Source organism: Canis aureus, chromosome 29 (assembly GCF_053574225.1).
Source record: "Canis aureus isolate CA01 chromosome 29, VMU_Caureus_v.1.0, whole genome shotgun sequence".
In the NCBI taxonomy this organism is placed as follows: Eukaryota; Metazoa; Chordata; class Mammalia; order Carnivora; family Canidae; genus Canis; species Canis aureus.
This window is the reverse complement of record NC_135639.1, coordinates 41,178,916-41,202,719: the sequence shown is the minus strand read 5'-3', so window position 1 is coordinate 41,202,719 and position 23,804 is coordinate 41,178,916. Positions and strand designations below refer to the sequence as shown.

The 23,804-nt window shown below is 39.2% G+C and overlaps 1 protein-coding gene across 20 annotated transcripts in view; it reads right to left on the bottom strand.

Moving 5' to 3' along the window:
* PTPN20 (protein tyrosine phosphatase non-receptor type 20) overlaps window positions 1–23,360 on the bottom strand; it is a 111,578-nt gene extending 88,218 nt beyond the window's left edge. For 10 of the 20 annotated variants that reach the window (XR_013368316.1, XR_013368317.1, XR_013368314.1 and 7 more), the window contains exons 1-3: window positions 22,915–22,965; window positions 20,781–20,819; window positions 3,713–3,865 (exon numbers count right to left, since the gene is read on the bottom strand). Coding sequence is in view for 15 of the 20 variants with exons in the window: in XM_077878646.1 (XP_077734772.1) it covers window positions 3,713–3,865; window positions 20,781–20,819; window positions 22,915–22,950 (228 nt within the window). In the remaining 5 variants the exon portion in view is untranslated. Of the gene's footprint in view, window positions 1–3,712; window positions 3,869–20,780; window positions 20,820–22,914; window positions 23,059–23,299 lie in introns of those variants that run through there. The other 10 variants (XM_077878651.1, XM_077878661.1, XM_077878654.1 and 7 more) reach the window with 9 other exon arrangements.
* Between the last annotated feature and the right edge of the window lie 444 nt (window positions 23,361–23,804).

The following is a 23,804-nucleotide window of genomic DNA, read 5'->3' as shown; positions in this document are numbered from 1 at the left end:
GGATCAGCTCCTGGTGTATTTATATCCTATACATCCTTCTTGTGGATGGAGACTCCTCAACCAATGGCCAGGGTCAGGATGGTTCTAGATAGAGAACTAGGAGTGACAGACATAATTACTATAAAAGATACATAGACTGATTTCATAGCCTGCTGTACATTGATTCAGCATTTGGGGGCTATGCAGTCTGTCACTGTACTTACACGAGGCACAAAACCAAAAGTACTTTCCAGTGACTCCTCTAAATACCCTATCTGGCTTATTGATAGGTGGACATGAACTCAGAGGCCTTAAAAAGTACAAAGTACAGATGTTGTTCTTTCTCAGACACATGTGTAGGAAGGTGAGAAAGAAACACCTAGGGAAAGCAGGTATATAGTTCTTGACTACAAGAACTAAAGAAGAACTAGCACAAAAAATCCAGTGTTCTGTTTTGGCATGGACATTTACTCTAATGAGATCTGCGTTCTCTTCTAGGATACATAGGAACTAACAGAGAGTAACATAACCATAGCCCTGGATGAGCTATCTCAGGTCCCACATCATTCTGTATAATGCACATTCTAGTGGGCCTGATGCAACAAGATGACCAGAAATTTCAGGTCACTGTGGTTGGGTTTTAAGGAGCCTAAAACAGGAAGAAGGCTGAGGATCGTCAAATAGACTTTGCCAATGGGACATGTAAATGGCTAGTAAGCTAGTCAAACCAGTAAATGAATCTCCCAAGTACTCTACCACTTGCAGAGTCATAGAAGGATGGCTTCTGACATCAGCAAGCATTGCTAAGTTCAAGCGCCTATTCTGCTTTGCAATGGGATTCCATGGGAGGTTCTATGGCCACCAGGTGCTCCAAGGAAAGAATTTCCTAGGATTTGGCAGTTTGGGTCATCCTAATCTTAGAGTCGCCAGGAAGAAGAGCATTTATCCTATTGGGATGAGGAAAGCTTCTTCTTGATCCAGGGCTGCTCTAGACTGCTCTAGTTAGAAGCTGGTTTAACCTGTCTTCTTAGTGAAACTCAGTTCTTAAAGATCATCTCATCCTTTCCTAAGGGCTCACAAACTATCTGTTTGGTAATAGAAATCTGCCACAAATCAAATCTGCTAATCTGTCATTTCTTAAAGGACAACATATTATAGAAACTACAGATCAGTAGTACCTCTTCTATTTTCTGCTTTCTTCCACCACTAAAAGCAACTCTGTAATAATGTTTACCAACATTTATTAAACATATACAATATACAAAGCACTGAGTGTGCTTAAGCAGAAAGAAAAGATTCGATTTGGGGGGGTTAACAATCACTTTTTATTTTTTATTTTTTTACAAATTTATTTTTTATTGGTGTTCAATTTGCCAACATATAGAATAACACCCAGTGCTCATCCCATCAAGTACCCACCTCAGTGCCCATCACCCAGTCACCCCCACCCCCACCCACCTCCCCTTCCACCACCCCTAGTTCGTTTCCCAGAGAAAGACTCGATTTTTATCCTCCAGAAGTCTCTCCTTCAATAGGGAAGTATAGAAATAACTATAATGTGAGAGAATAAAACAAGCACTCTGATAAGGATATAAATAAAGGCTTAAGGAAGCCCAGAAAAGAGAATAAAAATTCCAGCTGGAATTCCATGAAAACTATAAATGCTTTTAATAAGTGATTTTGGAACTATGTCTGTGGCTAAAGATTTTAATTCATTTAAAATAACTGGTTCTTGCTCTGTGTCTCTTATTGTGGACTTTAAATCCGTCAGTAAAGGGGCACCTGGGTGGCTCAATCAGTTAAGCATCTGCCTTTGGCTCAGGTCATGATCTCGGGGTCCTGGGATTGAGTACCACGGTGGGCTCCCAGCTCGGCAGGGAGTCTGCTTCTCCCTCTCCTCTGCCTTTCCTACTGCTTGTGCTCTCTAGCCCTCTCAAATGAATAAATAAAAAATCTTTTTAAAAAATCCACCAACGTGTGTAACTTTTCAGTTTTGCGAAGCATACTCTTTCCTTGAGAAAAGAGACCATTCACTAGGTGGCAATAAAGAACAAAGCTATAAATTACCATATATATTTAGAATCTAAAAAGTTCTGCCAAAAAAATATGACAATTGCTACTTTCATTATAATTTCTTTTAAGGAAACCCACCCAGTTTGGTCACTTGCATAATAATTGCAAAGGTCTTAAGTAAATCAGTGCCTCAACTATCTTTTTGTGTACTGTTTTGGCCCTTTTCACAAAATCTAAAATAAAGGAATGGAGTGTTTGGGACATAAAATAGGAAAAAAACAGATTTAAAATTCTATTTAAAAAGACTCCAGTAAAGACTTATAATTTGATCAGATTCTTTTTTATCAGATTCTTAAGTAGAAGGTCAGAAGACAGACAATTGATGGAACCATTAGTTCAGAGTTATCTCAAAAAGGAAAAAGCAGCAAGCAGATTTTTTAATTTTCTTTTTTTTTTTTTTTATTTATTTATGATAGTCACAGAGAGAGAGAGGCAGAGACATAGGCAGAGGGAGAAGCAGGCTCCATGCACCGGGAGCCCGACGTGGGACTCGATCCCGGGTCTCCAGGATCGCGCCCTGGGTCAAAGGCAGGCGCCAAACCGCTGCGCCACCCAGGGATCCCGCAAGCAGATTTTTTAAAAATCAAGTTACACAAAATGAAATAAATGGTCCTAAGCAGTAATCATATAAATGGAAGAGAAAAGGAGGCTCAAGATAGCATTTCATAGCAACTAAATTATCTTCTTGCTATAACAACACCAAAGGGGGGTTACAGTTCAACTGGTATACTACTGGTAATAAGATTAACATTTTCTGGAAAATAATGTGGCAATAGAGAGCAAAAGCATTGTAAAATTCAGACCCATTAGCTCAAGGATCCCAATCCTGAAAATTTATCATAAAGACATAATTCAACCCAAGAATAGAACCTGTCAATGTTAACATATTATCAATAGTAATGTCTATGATAGAAGAAAAAAACTGGAAACAACATATGTGCTGAGATAAGTAGTATCACAATGAGAAATCAAGCTGCTTCTAGGTCCTTCAGGATGTAGACAGGACCAGAAGGACTCCTGGAGTCAGAGCTGCAAGACCAGAGAAATAGCCCAGCAAGGACTGCCCTATGTAGAGCTCTGGCTTAGCCCTCTGAGGGAGGGAGCAACACTGAGGACAAGGAGGGCAGGAGAGAAGAGGGAGCAGCTGCTGAGCTGAACATGGAAAGAATGAGGAAAGGTCTAAGAGAAACTTTGAAAAATCATGGCAAGCTGCTAATGTCGGAGACAAGACAATGACAGTATGGGTCACCTGGAGACAGTGGCATCTCATTAAAACACTGTGTTAGTATTATATACCAAAAGCCTTCCTCCTTGTGTGTTTGTGCTTGTTTGTATTTTCCAGACTATCTGCAATAAATGTTATATTTATTACTATATATACAATTACATTACATGCTGTATATATAACATATTATTTACATAATTGGAAAAATGTTATTCTTTGGAAAGAATAAAATACAACACAAGAATCTCATCCTCACTATTCTGTGACAGCTTATTAGATGTGCACAATCCTACATTTCTGCACATACCCAGTGAATCAGAATCTGCAGGTTAACAAGTCACAGGTGGTTCCCACATGTATTTATAGTCTGAGAAGCACTGCATTGCTTCCTCCTGCTTCTCACACCCCCCAAAGTGTACGAGCATGAGAACTTACCAGACTCTGCTGTAGCCTTCCTGGGTGCAGACATGTTGTCCCCATGCCCAGATGAGATGGGTAAAAGGCTTCTGCAGGTACTGAGCTTTGTGCCCCAAGAGTTAGGCAGAAGGTCTGATTAGAGCCTGGGGCCTGCATACAACTGTTGTTCACCTGGTTGAACACACAATGCAAATTTCTATTAGACAACTCGAGTTTTCACAGCTTTAACAGATTATTACTGATATTTAATCAGTCACTGTCACTCAGTGATTTAACTCTTTTAATGCCACACTTATGCTAAACTAGGTGTTGGGGATTCAACATTGAATGGATAAGAACTTACTACAGACCCTGTCTTCAAGTAGTTCATGTTCAAGCTATCAAAAATCCTCAGATAGAATAGCATTTTTTTCTCTTCTAATCTTTGTCATAATAGGCCTATAAAATCATGTTATGTTGTTTCCACTGGTTAAAAACCTAGAATATTTTTTGTCCACAACCTCTCCATTAGCTACCTGCAAATGATACTGGATTACTGTAGTTGAAATCTAAAAGTTAATGTTTTGAAACATATTTTTTAAAACTTTGAGATATAGGATCTTAATAAAGATTATTTGAAACATGTATGTAAGGCAAATAGGTAGTATGTCATCTTAACACGATATGATGATCGTTAACAGGCTCTGCCAAGGATTATTCAGTTATGTAGAGAATTGTACCTTCAACTAATTGTTTAAATCCTAGACTTAGTAAAATTACATGTTTCTGCTAATTAGGTGCCAAAATAAACAATCTTCTGTTTGTTTCATTCATGACATAAATTGCTTTGGCACATTACTTCAAACCTCCTCAACATCGGGTCCATCTGCTTGTTCATCTGGCTGTTCTTGCTTTTTATCTTACCTTTTACCTTCCTCTCTCTTTTTAGGAAATATGTCTGTAATTACAAAAGAGTGCCTATTTCAAAATATATAGTTCCTGTACCCTTTAATCAATAGACCTTGGCACTGGAGGGTATTATGCTGAGTGAAATAAGTCAATCGGAGAAGAACAAACAGTATATGGTCTCATTCGTTTGGGGAATATAAAAGTGAAAGGGAATAAAGGGGAAAGGAGAAAAAATAAGTGGGAAATATCAGAAAGGGAGACAGAACATGAAAGACTCCTAACTCTGGAAAACGAACTAGGGGTGGTGGAAGGGGAGGTGGGCGGGGGGTGGGGGTGACTGGGTGATGGGCACTGAGGTGGGCACTTGACGAGATGAGCACTGGGTGTTATTCTATATGTTGACAAATTGAACACCAATAAAAAATAAATTTATAAAAAAATAGACCTTGAGCAATATAACCCAAGAAACTATTTCTTTAAAGGGTGCAGTCATGAACATACACACATTATATATGTGTACAGAGAAGAGTTGATGTAGCAGGCCTGAGGCTGCTACATTTAGAAAAACCTACTTACAAGGGTGGCCCTTGGCTGTCATCTGGGAAATTGCTTGGGAAAACTTTCCCTGAGAAGAGTTGGCTCATTGTGCCTACACAGAACAAATGATGTGGTGTACGCTGAACACCTGATTTCTTTATGGGTATGTGGAATTTTAATGACCACCATCAGTTACACAAATACTGTGTGCTTCCATGACTGACTCCCATGAAAGACCCTCAATTCCTAGCCTCAGGTGAGCTTCCTTGGTAGAAAACAAGACAACTTGTTGCTGGGGGAATTAAGTACATTCTGTATGACCTCACTGAGAGAAGACTCTGGAAAGGTTGCACCTGGTTTCTACCTACAAAGGACTGAATTTTTGTGTCCCTCCAAAATTTATACATTTAAACTTTAATTCCAATGTGATGGTATTTGGAAGTGGGGTCTTTAGGAAGTAATTAGGTCATGAGAGTGGAACTCTTGTTAACAAGATTGCTGCCCTTATAAGAAGACCAGAGAGCCAAGTACAGCTCTCTTTCCAACATGTGAGGATACAACAAAAAGATGGCAGTCTGCAACCTGGAAGAGTCCTCACCAAAACGTGACCGTGCTGATACCCTAATCTTGGACTTGTAGCACCCAAAACTATGAGAAATAAATGTTTGCTGTTTAAGCTACTCGGTTTCTGGTATTTTGTTGTAACAGCCTCAAGTCACCAAGAGGAAAATTGGTACTGAGAAGTAGGGGTGCTGCTACATTGGTAATGCGTGGAGGCTGAAAGAGTCTGAGGTACACACCAGGAAAGGTCTAGACTGCCATGAAAGGATACTTAAAGGCAATTCTGGTAAGAGCTCAGGAAGATAAGGAGAGCACTATAGACAAAGCTTCCACTTTCTTAGAGAACACCTAAGTCTCCATGAATAGAATTTTGGTAGAAATGTGGATGGTAAAGGTGATTTTGATGAAGTCTCAGACTAATTGAAATGAGGAATAGGTCACTGCACAATGTTAAAGAATCAGTGGGAAAAGGTAGGTAGATAACATACATGAGCAGGTGGAAAATTTTAGGAGGGGGGCAGAATCTACTTTAAAAAATCAAATGGAGGGATCCCTGGGTGGCGCAGCGGTTTGGCGCCTGCCTTTGGCCCAGGGCGCGATCCTGGAGACCCGGGATCGAATCCCACATCGGGCTCCCGGTGCATGGAGCCTGCTTCTCCCTCTGCCTGTGTCTCTGCCTCTCTCTCTCTCTCTCTGTGACTATCATAAATAAATAAAAAAAAAAATTAAAAAAAAAATCAAATGGAAATACTAGAAATAAAAACAGTATCAGAGATAAAGGATTTCTTAAATTGAGCTATTCAGAAGACTGAACACAGCTGAAGAAAAAAACTAAGCTTCAAGATAGGTAAATATAAATTATCCAAAATGAAACAAGCAGATGAGTGAAAATCAGATCATTCAAAAGTCATAGAACATTATCAAATGGCCTAATTTCTGTATAATTGAAGCCACCAAAAGAGAATAATTGAGAAATTTCCATAATTAATATGATACAAAATCACAATTCAAATAAATGCTCAGAACCCCAAGTAGGGGGAAGGGATATGGACTACACATATCACAGTCCAAGTGCTGAAAAACAAAGATATTAAGAAAAAAATCTTAGAGGTATCTAGATAAAAAGGAAAATTGCAAGATACTTCTTAGCAAAAATGATTCAAGCCAGAAGACAATAGAATGACTTCTTTAAAATGCTGATGGATAACTGTCATCCCAGAATTTCATTTCTGCCACAAGCATCTTTCAATTTTGAGGTCAAAATAAAGAAAAAAAAAAGAAAGAAAGTACAGAAAGTTAAAGAAAAAATACAGAAATATAAAGATAAATATACAAAAAGAAAAAACAAACAGAATTCTGTGTCATCATCTTAGCACTAAAAGAAATGTTAAAGGGAGCTCTTCAAGAAGAAAAGGTGTGAGGGACGCCTGGGTTGAGTGTCTGCCTTTGGCTCAGGGCATGATCCTGGGGTCCTGGGATTGAGTCCCACATCGGGCTCCCTGCAAGTAGGATAAATAATAAATAAATAAAATATTTTAAAAAAAGAAGGAGTGTGACACACATGTAAATTTGAAGCTAAATATACATTAAACATGTGAAAAATACTAGAAATGGTAAAAATTAAAAAGAATGTATGTCTTTAAAAGATCATAGCTAGGAAATCATCACTCCCATCCTCAGAAGAAAAAGGCTGAAGAATGTAAAAACCAATGATTTTTCTTAGATCCACCAGAGAATTGAGGTGGCAAAGCAAATTATCACCCCAAATCTGGAGAGAGAGGCAAATACAGGGAAGCAAAGCTGAGATCAGCTTACTTACAACAGAAGGTACCAGAGCCAGTAAGGGGTAGGAAGAATTAAACAGTAAGTTTTACAAAGTGTTAGAGGCTGAGTGTGGACTACTTTGGAAGTGAAAAACCCCTGAGGTGAAGGTTGTCAAAAGATACTGACTTGCAATTATAAAATACATAAGCCCTGGAGATATAATGTACAGCAGGTAACCAGAGTCAATAATTCTATACTGCATATTTGAAAGTTGCTCAGAGAGTAGTTCTGAAAAGTTCTTACCACAAGAAAAAATATTAGAACTGTGTGGTGATGGATATCATTTAATCTTACTAAATGGTGGTGATTTCTCAACATATACAAATATTGAATCATTATGTTGTTCATCTGAAATTAATATAATGTTATAGGCCAATTATATAAATTCTTTAAAAATGGGCAAAATATAGACATTCGCCCAAAACAGGTAAAGAAATTGCCAGTAAACATGTGAAAAGTTGCAACATGAATAAGTAACAGGAAAATGCAAAATAAAACTGCAATAAGATACCACTACTTCCCACACAAGAAAGCCCAAAACTAAAAAGGCTACAAATTGGAAATGTTGACAATGATTTGGAAAAGTTATGTATTCTCATGTATAGTTGGAGAATGTAAAATGATACAAATGCTTTTAAATCAAGTGTGGCAGTTTCTTTTTATATTAAGCATATACTTACCACAGAAGTAGCACATTCACTCTTAGATATTTACAAAGGAAAATTTATTAAGTGAAAGGAAAACCTAGATACCCACAGAAACTTCCTCATCAATGTTCATAGCAGAGCTTTTCATAATAATTACAACCTTAAAACAGTCCAGATGCTCCTCATTGGATGAATGTATAATCATATAATGGAATGAAATATAGTTCCAAAATAAAAAAGGAGTGGGGGAAAGAACTCAATAACTAAGGGTCCCTACTTACAGGGGCCCCAATACTTGTATGGATTTTAGCTCCAGGAACTCCACCAGGTTCTCATGAGGAAAAATATTTTTAAATATATATATAACCTGTGCTTTAGATGAGAGAGAGGAGAACAGAGCAACCATTTTGCATTGTTCCTAAACTCTCCAAGATAATGGCCTGCAGTCCTAGGAAAAGTACTTGACTAGAGCCTTATCTGACCTCGAGGAAGAGCAATGGGCAACTCTAGGCTCCTCTAGCCACGTGCCTTATGTAAAAAGGAAAAAAAGAGAGACTAAAAACATTTCAGAAAGTTGCAACCCAAGGACTTCACACCCACAAAGAAATGAGATCTAATCATAAGATTAAACAATGCTTTTCCTCCTCAAAACCCTACCATCTCAATTAGGCTTCAGTATGTTAGCAGGGGATTATAACTGAAAAAGTTGCAAGTCACAAACTCTATTTAAGGAGGAATTCTTAGGAAGACCTAAAGTCAAAAAAAGGTAGGGAAAGATTAAAAAAAAAGATATTAGAAGAAACTGCAATCCCTGGCACTTACAGCTTTGGAAACATTACACAGAGTCCAGCTCCTAGCCAGAATGACAAAAACCTCATTCTAAGTACCTACCTCAGTTCCTACTATGCTAATACTATGTCTTGCTTTCAACAAAACTTACAAAACATTCTAAACAAGCAAAAGTAAAATCCCACTATCTGAGGAGACAAAGCAAATATCAGAACTACATTCATACATGACACATATATTGATTGAAATTATCAGGTAGGGATTTAATATAACAAGAGCTCTGACCAAAAAAAAAAAAGTAATAATGTACAAGAACAGATGAGTAATGTATACAAAGAGATGGAAATTCTAAAAAGAATAAAAGGAAATGCTCAAAGCTGAAATCATTACAACATAAATGAAGAATGCTTTTGATGAACTCAGCACAAACTGGACATGGCTGCGAAATGAGCCAAGTGAGCTTGAAGATATGTCAACATAAACTTCCCAAACTGAAAAGAAAGAGAAAAAAGAAAGGGTGGGTAAGGAACAGAACAAAATATATAACAACTACTGGACAATTCAAAAAGTATAATGTATGTATGATGGGAATGCCACAAGGAGAATAAAGGAAGGAAAAAAGCAGGAAAGGAGGGAGAAAGGGAGGGAGGGAAGAAGGAAGGCACAGAAATACTTGAAGCAAAATTAATCAAGAATTCCCCCAAAATTAGTAACAGACATCAGACCAAAGACCCAAGAGGCTCAGAGAACACCAAGGAGGATAAATACCCAAAGCATATAATATTCAAATTGCAGAAAACCAAAGACAAAGAGGAAAATCTTGAAAGAAGTGAGAAGAGGGTAAAAATACCTATAGGGGAACAAGAGTAAGAATTACATCAGATTTCTCATCAGAAACCACACAATCAAGACTATAGAGTGAAGTACTTTAAATGTTGAAAGGAAAAAATCCAAATTTAGAATTCTGTATCCAGTGAAATTATCCTTCCAATGTGAAGGAGAAACAGACTTTCTCAAACAAACAAAAACTGGGAGACTTTGCCACTAGCAGATCGTCTTTGCAGGAAATTGTAAAGTTCTTCAAAGAAAAAGAAAAGGAAAAGGAAAGGTCAAAAACCAAGAGGCACAGTAACAAAGGACATCACAGAAGGAATAAATGAAGGTGAAATAGAATTGTTTCTTTTTCTTATTCCTAATTGATCTAATAACTTTCAAAGTAATAAACCCAGCAATGTACTGAGTGATTATAGCATATGGATAAATGAAATGACAACAATATTATAAGGGATAAGAGGGAAAAACTGAGGCTAGTATGTAATAAGATTATTGGAATGCCCATGAAACAGCATAATCTTATTTGAATGTGGACTTATATTTATTATAAATGTTTACTACAAACACTAGGATAATAACTAAAAAATTATTTTTTTAATTAAGAGAAGAAAAAATGATTTACCATAAATTACTGACCATGAAATGATCAATTAAAATCAGAGAAGGCAAAAAAAAGTGGGAGAAGATAAAGAAACCAAGAACAAGTATAACAAATAGAAAACAATTATAAATATGATAGACATTAACTCCACTACATTATTATCACTTTATATGTGAATAGTCTAGTAAATACATTCACATGTCAGAGTAGATTTTTAAAAGACCCAAATACAAGTTGTCTAGAAGAATCCCACTTTAGGGGTGCTCGGGTGGCTCAGCCACTTAGGCATCCGACCCTTGATTTTGGCTCACGTCATTATTTCGGGGTCATGGGATCAAGCTCTGCATCAGGTTGTGCTGGGTATAGAGCCTGCTGGAGATTCTCTCTCTCTCTATCTCTCTATCTCTCTCTCTCTCCCCTTCTGCCCCTCCCCTTCACCCTCAAAAAAATAAAAAGAGCCCCACTTTAAATATGAAGGCAAAGATAAATTTTTTAGAAAGGAAAAGAAATAGATGTAGGATGTTAACACTACTCAAAAGAAAGCTAGAGAGTATCTATAGCAATCTCATGCAAAGACTCCAGAACAAGGAAAATTATCAAGGACAAGGAGTGTTACTACATAGTGATAAATCATCCATTCTCCAAGAGGATATAACAATCCTTAACTTGTATGTGGCCTAACAAAAGTATCAAAATACGTGAGGCAAAAAGTAATAAAACTACAAAGAGAAATGAACAAATCCACTATTTTAGTTATAGACTTCAGCACCCTTCTATCAGTAGTTGAAAGATCAGTAAGCAGAAAATCAGTAAGGACACAGTTGAACCAATAAACACCAGCAATCAACTATATCTAATTGACATTTATTTATTGCATACTTCTTTCACAACAGCAGAATAAAAACTCTTCTCAAGCTTACATGGAACATTCACAAAGATAGGTCATATCTCAAGCCATAAAACATGCTAAAATTTAAGAGTACAAAATATGCTCTAAGCCCATTGTGAAATTAAACTAGAAATAAATAATAGAAGGACAGCTGGGGATTAAACAATATGTGATTAGATAACACAGAAGTAAAAGAATTCTCAAGAGAAATTTAAAAATATTTTGAACTGAATAAAAATGGAAATAAAACTTATCAAAATTTGTGAGACACAGCAAAAGCAGTGCTTAGAAAGAAATGTAAAGGACTAAATACGTATATTAGAAAGATAAAATCAACCACTAAGCTTCTACCTCAGAAAATAAGAGAAAAGGGAGGAATGTAAACCCAAAATACACAAGAAAAGACAATAAAAATCAGAGCAGAAATAGATGAAATTGATACCACCAAATCAATAGAGAAAATCAATTAAGTAAAAAACTTGTTTTGCAAAGATTAATATAATCAATAAACCAGGATAACAAAATAAGTGAGATGATAGCAATTACTAATATCAGAAATAAAAAGGGGTCATTACTACTGATTCTATGAACATTAGAAGGATAATAGAGGAAATTTGATAACTTAAAGAGATCAATTCTTTATAAAATATAAACTATCAGTGTTCACAAAAGAAAAAGTGGATCATCTGAATTGGCCTATGTCTATTAAAATAAATTGAATAGCTCTTCCCCCAAGCGGCCTGAGATGACCTTCAGAGATGGTTCGCTACTCACTGGACCCAGAATACCCTACAAAATCATGCAAGTCGAGAGGTTCAAATCTTCTGGTTCACTTTAAGAACACACATGAAACTGCTCAGGCCATCAAGGGTATCCATATCTGAAAATCCACCAAGTATCTGAAAGATGTCACTTTGCAGAAGCAGTGTGTGCCATCCCCTTGCTACAATGGTGGAGTTGGCCAAACAGTGGGGCTGGACACAGGGTCGGTGGCCCAAGTAGAGTGCTGAATTTTTACTGCACATGCTTAAAAATGCGGAGAGTAATGCTGAACTTAAGGGTTTAAATTTTTTTTTATTTATTTATGACAGTCACACACACACACACACACACACAGAGGCAGAGAGAGGCAGAGACATAGGCAGAGGGAGAAGCAGGCTCCATGCACCGGGAGCCCGACGTGGGATTTGATCCCGGGTCTCCAGGATCGCGCCCTGGGCCAAAGGCAGGCGCCAAACCGCTGCGCCACCCAGGGATCCCCTGAACTTAAGGGTTTAGATGTAGATTCTCTGGTCATTGAGCACATCCAAGTGAACAAAGCCCCTGAGATGCGACACAGAACCTACAGGGCTCATGGCCGGATTAACCCGTACATGAGCTCTCCCTGCCACATCAAGATGATTCTTACTGATAAAGAGAAGATTGTTCCTAAACCAGAAGAGGAAGTTGCACAGAAGAAAAAGATATCCCAGAAGAAACTGAAGAAACAAAAACTTATAGCCCGGGAGTAAATTCTGCATAGAATAAATGCAAATTTAAAAAATTAATTAATTAAATCAATAAAAACCATACCAATTCTCTCCAATCTCTTCCCCAAAACAGAATAGTAGAGAACTCATTCTAAAAAGCTAACATTGCCCTAACATCAAAACCAGGTAAAAACACTAAAAGAAAAGAAAGAAAAAACCCTATAAGCCAAAATCACTCATGAACACAGATACAAAAATCCTCAACAAAAATATTAGTAATTGAACCCAGTAATATATACATATAATTAGACACTCTGACCATTAAAAATTATTCCAGGTATGCAAGGCTGGTTCAACATTTGAAGACCAATTGATGTAATGCAACAAAACAAGCTAAAGAAGAAAAATTATACTAACATATCAATATACACAGAAAAAATATTTAACAAAATCCAAATACATTCACAATAAAAACTCTCAGAAAACTAGGATTGGAGGAGGGGAACTTCCTCAACTTGATAAATAACATCTACAAAAAGTTCTACAGGTAATTTAATGATGATAAACTGGATGCTTTCTTCTAAGATGGGGAACAAGGCAAGGTTGTCCTCTCCCACCACTCCTATTCAAGACCAAATTATACAAGTCCTACCTAACGCATATGACAAGAAAAGGAAATAAAAGACATACAGATTGGAAAGGAAAAAAATAAAACTGTCTTTCGTCTCAGATCACATGATAGTCTATGAAGAAAACCCCCAAGAATCAACAACAAAAGAACTCCTGGAACAAATAAGCAATTACAGCAAGACTGAAGGGTACAAAGTTAACACACAAATATCAATTCCTTTCCTATATATCAGCAATGAAGAAATGGAATCAGAAATAAAAAAATAAATCATTACAATAGCTTCACCTAAAATGAAATACATAGGTATAAATCTAATAAAATAAGTACTGGATATATATGAGGAACTCTACAAAACTGATGAAAGAAAGGAAACATCAACAGTGTCAAAGGGTTCCCTTTCTCCACATCCTCTCCAACATTTGTGGTTTCCTGCCTTGTTAATGTTCCCCATTCTCACTGGTGTGAGGTGGTATCTCATTGTGGTTTTGATTTGTATTTCCCTGATGGCAAGTGATGCGGAGCATTTTCTCATGTGCCTGTTGGCCATGTCTATGTCTTCCTCTGTGAGATTTCTGTTCATGGCTTTTGCCCATTTCATGATTGGATTGTTTGTTTCTTTGCTGTTGAGTTTAAGAAGTTCTTTATAGATCTTGGAAACTAGCCCTTTATCTGATGTCATTTGCAAATATCTTCTCCCATTCTGCAGATTGTCTTTTAGTTTTCTTGACTGTATCCTTTGCTGTGCAAAAGCTTCTTATCTTGATGAAGTCCCAATAGTTCATTTTTGCTTTTGTTTCTCTTGCCTTCGTGGATGTATCTTGCAAGAAGTTACTGTGGCCGAGTTCAAGAAGGGTGTTGCCTGTGTTCTCCTCTAGGATTTTGATGGAATCTTGTCTCACATTTAGATCCTTCATCCATTTTGAGTTTATCTTTGTGTATGGTGCAAGGGAGTTGTCTAGTTTCATTCTTCTTCATGTGGATGTCCAGTTTTCCCAGCACCATTTATTGAAGAGACTGTCTTTTTTCCCAGTGGATAGTCTTTCCTCCTTTGTCGAATATTAGTTGATCATAAAGTTGAGGGTCCACTTCTGGATTCTCTATTCTGCTCCATTGATCTATGTGTCTGTTTTTGTGCCAGTACCATACTGTATTGATGATCAGCTTTGTAGTACAACCTGAAACCTGGCATTGTGATGCCTCCAGCTATGGTTTTATTTTTTAACGTTCCCCTGGCTATTTGGCTATTTTTAACATTCCCCTGGCTATCCACACAAATCTTGAGATGATTTGTTCCAACTCTGAAGAAATCCATGGTATTTTGATAGGGATTGCATTAAAAGTGTAAATTGCCCTGGGTAACATTGACATTTTCACAATATTAATTCTTCCAATCCATAAGCATGGAATATTTTTCCATCTCTTTGTGTCTTCCTCGATTTCTTTCAGAAGTGTTCTGTAGTTTTTAGGGTATAGATCCTTTACCTCTTTGGTTAGGTTTATTCCTAGGTATCTTATGCTTTTGGGTGCAATTGTAAATGGGATTGACTCCTTAATTTCTCTTTCTTCAGTCTCATTGTTAGTGTATAGAAATGCCACTGACTTCTGGGCATTGATTTTGTATCCTGCCACACTGCCGAATTGCTGTATGAGTTCTAGCAATCTTGGGGTGGAGGCTTTTGGGATTTATATGTACAGTATCATGTCATTGGTGAAGAGGGAGAGTTTGACTTCTTCTTTGCCAATTTGAATGCCTTTAATGTCTTTTTGTTGTCTAATTACTGAGGCTAGGACTTCCAGCACTATGTTGAATAGCAGTGGTGAGAGTGGACATCCCTGTCTTGTTCCTGATCTTAGGGGAAAGGCTCCCAGGGTTTCCCCATTGAGAATGATATTTGCTATGGGCTTTTTGTAGATGGCTTATAAGATGAAGATGATCATGATGGCATGATCCCTCTATCCCTACACTCTGAAGTGTTGATCCGGAATAGATGCAGCATTTTGTCAAATGCTTTCTCTGCATCTATTGAGAGGATCATATGATTCTTGTTTTTTGTCTTGCTGGTATGATGAATCACATTGATTGTTTTATGAGTGTTGAACCAGCCTTGCATCCCAGGGACAAATCCTACTTGATCATGGTGAATATTCTTCTTAATGTACTGTTGGATCCTATTAGCTAGTATCTTGTTGAGAATTTTTCTGTGTTTATCAGGGATATTGGTCTATAATTCTTTTTGGTCAGGTCTTTGGTTTTGGAATTAAGGTGATGCTGGCCTCATAGAATGAGTTTGCAAGTATTCCATCTCTTTCTATCTTTCAGCTTTAGTAGAAGATGTATGGTTTCTTCTTTAAACATTTGATAGAATTCCCCTGGGAAGCCATCTGGCCCTGGACTTTTGTCTTGGGAGGTTTGTGATTACTACTTCAATTTCCTCCCTGGCTATCGGCCTGTTCAGGTTTTCTTTCTTCCTATTCCAGTTTTGGTAGTTTCTGGTTTTCCAGAAATGCGTCCATTTCTTCTAGATTGCCTAATTTATTTTCATATAGCTGCTCATAATAAGTTTTTAAAATCGTTTGTATTTCCTTGGTATTGGTGGTGATCTCTCCTTTTTCATGTGTGATTTTATTGAGTCTTTTCTCTTTGTTTTTAATAAGGCTGGCTAATGGTTTATCTATCTTATGAATTCTGTCGAAGAACTAACTCCTGGTTTTGTTGCTCTGTTCCATAGTTCTCCTGGTCTCTATTTCTCGAGTTGTGCTTGAATCTTTATTAATTCTCTTCTTCTGCTGGGTGTAGGATCTATTTGCTGTTTTTTCTCCAGCTCCTTTAGGTGAAAGATTAGCTTTTGTATTTGAGTTCTTTCCAGTTTTTGGATGGATGCTTGTATTGGCAATGTATTTCCTTCTCAGGGCTGCTTTTGTTGTTTCCCAAAGATTTTGAACATTTGTATCTTCATTCTCATTAGTTTCCATGAATCTTGTTAATTCTTCTCTAATTTCCTGGTTGACCCTTTCATCTTTTAGCAGGATGGTCTTTAACCTCCACGTGTTTGAAATCCTTCCAAACTTCTTCTTGTGATTTAGTTCTAGTTTCAAAGCATCATGGTCTGAAAATATGCAGGGGACGATCCCAATATTTTGGTATCAGTTAAGACCTGATTTGTGACCCAGTATGTGGTCTAATCTGGAGAAAGTTCCGTGTGCAAGAATGTGTATTCAGTTGCATTTGGATGTAAAGTTCTGTAGATATCTGTGAAATCCATCTGGTCCAGTGTATCATTTAAAGCTCTCGTTTCTTTGGAGATTTTGTGCTTAGAAGATCTGTCGATTATAGAAAGCGCTGTGTTCAAGTCACCAAGTATAAGTGTATTATTACTTAAGTATCTTAACTTTGGTTATTAGTTGATTGATATACTTGGCAGCTCCCACATTAGGGGCATAAATATTCATGATTGTTAGGTCCTCTTGTTGGATAGTTCCTTTAAGTATGATATAGTGTCCCTCTTCATCTCTTACTACAGTCTTTGGGATAAACTTTAATTTATCTGATATAAGGATGGCTACCCCTGCTTTCTTTTGAGGACCATTTGAATGGTAAATGGTTCTCCAACCTTTTATTTTCAGGTCCTTAGGTCTAAAATGAGTCTCTTGTAAACAGCAAATAGATGGGTCTTGCTCTTTTATCCAGTCTGAATCCCTGTGTCTTTTGATGGGGTCATTAAGCCCATTCACGTTCAGAGATACTATTGAAAGATATGAATTTAGTGTCATCATGATACCTACTCAGTCCCTGTTTTTGTGGATTGTTTCTTTGGACTTCCTCTTTCTTTTAGAGAGTCCCCCTTAATATTTCTTGCAGAGCTGGTTTGGTGGTCACATATTCTTTCAGTTGCTGCCTATATTGGTAGCTCTTATCTCTCCTTCTATTCTGAATGTGAGCCTTGCTGGATAGAGTATTCTTGGTTGCATGTTCTTCTCATTTAGGACCCTGGATATATCTTGCCAGCCCTTTCTGGCCTGCCAGGTCTCTGTGGAGAGGTCTGCTCTTATCCTAATACTTCTCCCCATAAAGGTTAGGGATTTCTTGTCTCTTGCTGCTTTCAGGATCTTCTCTTTATCTTTGGAATTTGCAAGTTTCACTATTAAATGTCGAGGTGTTGAGCAGTTTTTATTGATTTTAGGGGGGGATTTCTCTATCTCCTGGATCTGAATGCCTGTGTCCCTTCCCAATTTTGGGAAGTTCTCAGCTATTATTTATTCAAATACACTTTCTGGACCGCTGTCCCTTTCAGCGCCCTCTGGAACCCCAATTAAACGTAGATTTTTCCTTCTGAGGCTGTCATTCATTTCCCCTAACCTATCCTCATGATCTTTTAATTGCTTTTCTCTTTTTTCCTCAGGTTCTTTCCTTGTCATCAACTTGTCTTCTATGTCACTCACTCGTTCTTCTACCTCATTAACCCTCATTGTTAGGACCTCCCGTTTGAACTGCATCTCATTTAACTGATTTTTCATTTCTGCCTGATTAGATCTAACTTCTTCAGTCATGAAGTCTCTTGAATCCTTTATGCTTTTTTCTAGAGCCACCAGTAGCTTTATAATTGTGCTTCTGAATTGGCTTTCTGACATTGAATTGTAATCCAAATTTTGTAACTCTGTGGAAGAGAGTACTATTTCTGATTCTTTCTTTTGTGGTGAGTTTTCCTTCTAGTCATTTTGCTCAGTGCAGAGTGGCCAAAACCAAATTGTACTTGATAGAAACGCAAACTCTTCTCACTGTAGCATTCCAGCGTTCTCTCTTTAAATCTCAGACCGAATTTGTAGGTTTTCAAGATGATTTGAAAGTTATCTAGGTAAGCTGGTGGGGACAGGTGACTTGTGGACCCTACTCTTCCACCATCTTGCCCTGCCTCCTACCCAAGTTTCTTTAAATGAGCAAAATATCTGAACAAAGAAAGAAAAACTATGGATGGCAAACAAACATATGAAGAAATGTTCAACACCATTCATCAACAGAAAAATGCAAAAGAAAACAATAATTAGATGCCACTATACACTCATTAAAATGGCTAAAATGAAACACACATGCACACAAACAATACAAAGTGGTTCTGGCAAAAATGCAGAGCAACTAGAATTGTCATGCACGGATATCAGGATCACTTTACTCATTATCTTGTTTTACTTTTCTTAAAAGCACTTTCTGGTGAGCCCTGGTGGCCCAGCGGTTTAGCGCCACCTTCAGCCCAGGGCGTGATCCTGGAGACCCCAGCTGAAGTCCCACGTCAGGCTCCCTGCATGGAGCCTGCTTCTCCCTCTGCCTGTGTCTCTGCCTCTCTCTCTCTCTGTCTCTCTCTCTCTCTCGAATAAGTAAATAAAAAATCTTAAAAAGAAGCACTTTCCATTACTCTAAAGCTTACTTATGTAAGCCCTTATGCATCTGTTCACATGTGTAATGTCTCTCTCCCTCAATATAAGTACCATGATGACTTGGTGTCTTGTCACCACTGTGTCACCTCAGCACCAAGACAATGGCAAAAAGTGGGAACTCAATACATACATATTAAAAGGAGCAGAAAGAAATGATACAAAGGTAAGTAAATTTGAGAAGGCAAAGAACCTACTCTCAGCAGTCCACAGATGGGCTACCTGCTGATGTAAAAGGAAATAAATTTAGACCACCAGGGTTGCGCACATTCAAATTATCTGGAAAGCACTGCAAAATATTGATTCTAGGCCATACCAAACCAATGAAATCAGAATCTAAGAATGGGATTCAAGTTTTAATCATTAAAGTTCTCCAAGGTGCAGTGTGTGGTCAAGATTGAAAACTACTGAGGAAATGGAACCTAGGCTGTGGAGCTGTATACACTTGGGTAGAGATCTTGGGTAAGTTACTTAACCTCCCTCAGTCCCAAAAATCTAATCTACAAAATGGGAGTAATACACACCTCCCAACGATTGAGATTACATGCAAAGCTCTTAGTAAATGTTGATTTGCCTTTCCAGGTCAAACTTCATTGTTTAGCATGATAGATGATAATTAAATCATCAATTCATACCTTCCACTGTTACCTGATTATTGAATTGAACATTTGCATTGGAGAGTTCAGAAATGCTAACTTTTTTCACCATCCTGATGATATAATGTTGCCTGAAGCTATATCTATTTTAAATCTATGAGTAACTTAACTTTGAAGAAAAATACAGCTGATTATACCAGTGATTCTCAAACCTGGATGCAGATTAGAATCAACCTAAGCTTTGCAAATGTCCAGACTTTGCGCAAGCCAAACCAGAATCCCTGGGGTAGGTCCAGAGCATCGGTATTCTTTTTTTTTTTTTTTTCATCAGTATTCTTTAAAGAGTGAACTGATCTGTGATTCTAAAACACAGTCAGGGCTGGAAAACACTGATTTGTACTAATGGCATCCCATACTAACTGCACATCTGAGTCATTCGCAGAGCTCTCAAAAAATAGATTGATTCCAGAATGCTGCCATAAACTTTGTGATTCAGAATCTGTGGACACGGAGCCTGTCATTTTGCAAAGCATCATAAGACTTCCCCTGGTGATTCTGACAGAAGCCCACAGGGAACCACTACTTTGTATCATACATTTACTCTCCCTTTGTGTACCAACAAAGATCATCTAGAACCTTCACTGGCTTTCCAATGCCAAGCCTGCCCCATTGCTTTTAATCAGTAACTGATGCAACACATCACAGTAAGTCTACATTTTACAGATCTTTGCAGAACATTTTAATGTGCAGACAACTGACCCACATAATTTACCATACACTGTGCCCAGTACCAGCTATGCAGTCTGCTGGCCTTTCTAACCAAATGGCAATTTGAGAATGGCAAAATGGAAGACCCAGGCCTTATTTCCCTTTAAGTGGCATGTAATACCAGGACTAATGAAATTAACCTCATTGGTCAGATGAGTCTGAATGAAATCCAAATTGTTGTCTGCACCTAGAGGCAAATTGTTATATGTGCTTCCCTCAGAGAGATAACAAAATCTAAGGAAAGGTGATTCCCGAATTAGGAGCATTAAGAGAGTGCCCTGCAATTTTCATACTCCACTAAACACAGTAGCATAGCAGGGTCCTTAGAGAATGATTTTAGGGAAGTCATTCAATCAGTACAAATATATCACCCTGGTTGCACTACCAGGCAGAGATGATAACAGCATTTAAACAACCAGACATTATTTTAAGCTTATTAAATACATTAACCCATGTGATCCTCACAATAACCCTATCAAGCAAGTACCATTATTATTTGCATTTCATAGATTAAAAAAACAAACAAACAAAAACAAATGCACACAGAAGTTAAATGATTTGCCCTAAGACACAGAGCTAGTAAGCAGCAGTTTTTAAACCCGGGCAATTTGCTTCAGTCCATTACCTTAACCACTACAGTGTAGATGAGTGATGGCCAAGCAGTCTTTAAAAAAAAATTTTTTTAAGTTAGTCTTCAGCAGAAACTGGAGATCAGACTGTGTGTACTGTGGGTAAGTTACTTAACCTCTGCAACATTTTTGTATTTGAAAAACAAAGATAATGACAGCCCGGACTCACTGAGTTGCGGTGAGGATTAAACAAAACAATGCATGTGATATACTTAAGACAGTACTGGGCATTTTAAAGAGCTGTCAGTTTCAGCCAAAGTGGTCAGGGAGAAATGACAACCTATTAAACCAAAAACCTCTTCTGGTGATATATAAATTCCCAATATACCAGATCCAATATGAAACACAAAATAGATTTTCACAAGAACTTTATAACTGCCACTGTAACAGAGCCCTAACCTATCCGGTCCAAGAGGGAATCAGTCTGCAATGAGAGCCTCATTTGCTACAGTTGGGCCTTTTTCACCAACATCCCCAAACATGAAGCTGCATAAATGTAACCACACCATGAACCACACTTCTAAAGAGCCACAGAGGACTCAGGGTTGATTGGAGAAGACCCTGTCAAGTGGTAAAGGTCAGCCCCCCTGAGTTACATTTGCATAAACAAGGGACAAACAAAATGAGAACGCAAACAAAAATAGGTAACATTCATCATATGCTTACCACTCATTAAATGATTTCCGTGTATTACCTCATTTAATCCTCAAAATACACTTTCAGGGTCTAACATTCCCAAAGACAACCACACAAACTCACTGGTTGATTTCACTTTAAATTCATGACTACACACCTCAAACAGGTATTTAACATTGCCTGACAGTTGAATCTCTAGTTTATTTTGCCAGTCTCCAGGAGGACGATGGCACATGTGCCTCCTCTGAGTTCTAGCACCTCTTCTCCTCTCCTCTATGCCCTTTCAATGACAGACACACAGTGCCACTACCACCTGTTGGTATCTGCAGCTGTTGTCTCCACTTCCCCTCTAGTTGTAATGGAGTATGTGTTCCTGTCAATTCAAAGCCAACTACCCATGTGTTCTGGGGTCTCCTTCCCTTTCAGATATCCAAGGACTTCCCTCCACAATGTTCCCCTCTCTCGTCTGCATCATTCCTTCCTTTCTAGGACTTTGATCGCACTGCCATAAAAATATATTATAGTTTCTTCTATCTCGGAAAAAAAAAAAAAAAAGTCCACTTCACCTTAAGGCCCCTCTACTCCACTAGTCATTCTTTTTAAAATGATTAAAATCCTAATTCCACATCCATCTTACACATTAGCGTTCACCACTGTTAACCACCACCTCCTCCTTTTATTTGGCTTCCCTGCCTTCTCCTCTTTGTGTACACTCTCAACCTAGGTGTTCAACCAATCCTTTGGTTTAAATACCAGTTTTATGGTAGTGATTCCAAAGCCCTTACATCACCCAGAACTTCAGACTCAAATTTTCAATGGCCAACCTGACTCCTCAACTTAAAAACTTGTTAGATTTATGTTATTTGTATTTTACCACAATAAAAAAAATAGGTGTTACCTTGTAGATTTATGGCGAGATAAACCAATATACAGGAAAAAAACAAAAACAAAAAACAAAACAAGGGTGGCTAGATGTTAATGGTAGGACCCAGGTGACGGATATACAGAGTTCACTGGAAAATTCTTTCCAACTTTGTTGTTTGTATGTTGCACGTTGGGGAAAAACCTTGTAGGCATCTCAAACCTAACACACACTCAAAAGCTAATTCTTCCAAAATGAAACCTACCCCCACCACCACCTACAGTTTTCCTCATCTCATTCAACAGCAAGTGTTGCAGGCAAGGCAAAAACCGAGGACTCAGGATTCAGGCTTGACTGGCTATCTCCCACCTGGAATATAACTCCATCAAGGCAGGGCTCAGATATGAGCCCTTAAGCAGGGCTAAGATATGCCTATCTTGTTCAGATATATTCTCAATTTCCAGAACAGTGCATGAACACACAGGAGGTGTTGAGAAATAGCTGCTGAATTAGCTGAATTCATGCTCCGTTTCTTGCTGGGGCCCTCAACCCTCACTGGTGCTTGACTGAGAATGGAGGTCTTGGCCTCTAAGCCTCCCCAGCCCGGGCCAGCGAAGACCACGTCCTAGTACCTGCTTATGGCTTCTTACCAACCATATCAGCTCCATTATCCTCAAAGAGATTCCAAGGCCTTTCTTTATCACAGAGCCAGTGTTTCCTGCCCCAAACCTGTCACACACAAGAACCACAACTCATGCCACGGTACAGCCGGGCATCACACAGCCCGGGGCAGGGGCCCCCAGGCAGCGGCGGACGCGGGCCCCACCCCGCCCAAGGCCGGCGGGAAGCCAGCGGGCAGGCCGCGGGGGCCTGGGGCCACAGCCCGCCCCCTGGGGCCCTGGCCGTCCGCGCGTCTCCCTCCGGGGCCCCGGGGATCCAGGTCCGCCCTCCCACGCTGCTGCGCCACGGCCTCCCCCACCCTCCTCGGGTCCCAGCGGCCCCGCCACCTTTCCTCACCTGCCCCGCCCCGCCCCGCCCCGCCGGGCCCAACCGCCCCCGGGCCGGGCCGCCCCCCCCCCCCCCCCCGGGCCACCCCCGGCCGGGCCGGTTGGGTTCTCGCAGGACCCCGCTGGGCCTTGCAGCCTCGGTGCCATCCAATCCCGGCGGGGCCCGCGAGCCTGCGCACTGGGGTGCCCTGCGCCACGCCCTGCGCCACCGCCCTGCGCGGGCCTGGCTGGAGCCGGCTGTGCCCCTCTGCTGGCCGCCGGGGCGCTGCAGCGCTACCTGCAGGCAGGACCCAGCGGCGGCGTCCCTGGGGTCGCTGGTCCACCGCCCTGTTGTACAGACCCTTTTCCTAAGCTAGGCTCCTGACGCCCCCAGCATCCTGAGCCGTGCCCTAATCTTGAACCATGACGACTGTGGTCCCTAGGAGTGGTCACTTGGTTCATACCTACCCTTGACCGTCTCCCCTACACACTTAGTTGCAGAGGGGCTAGGGTGAGGGCGGCTTTGCAGTGTCAGA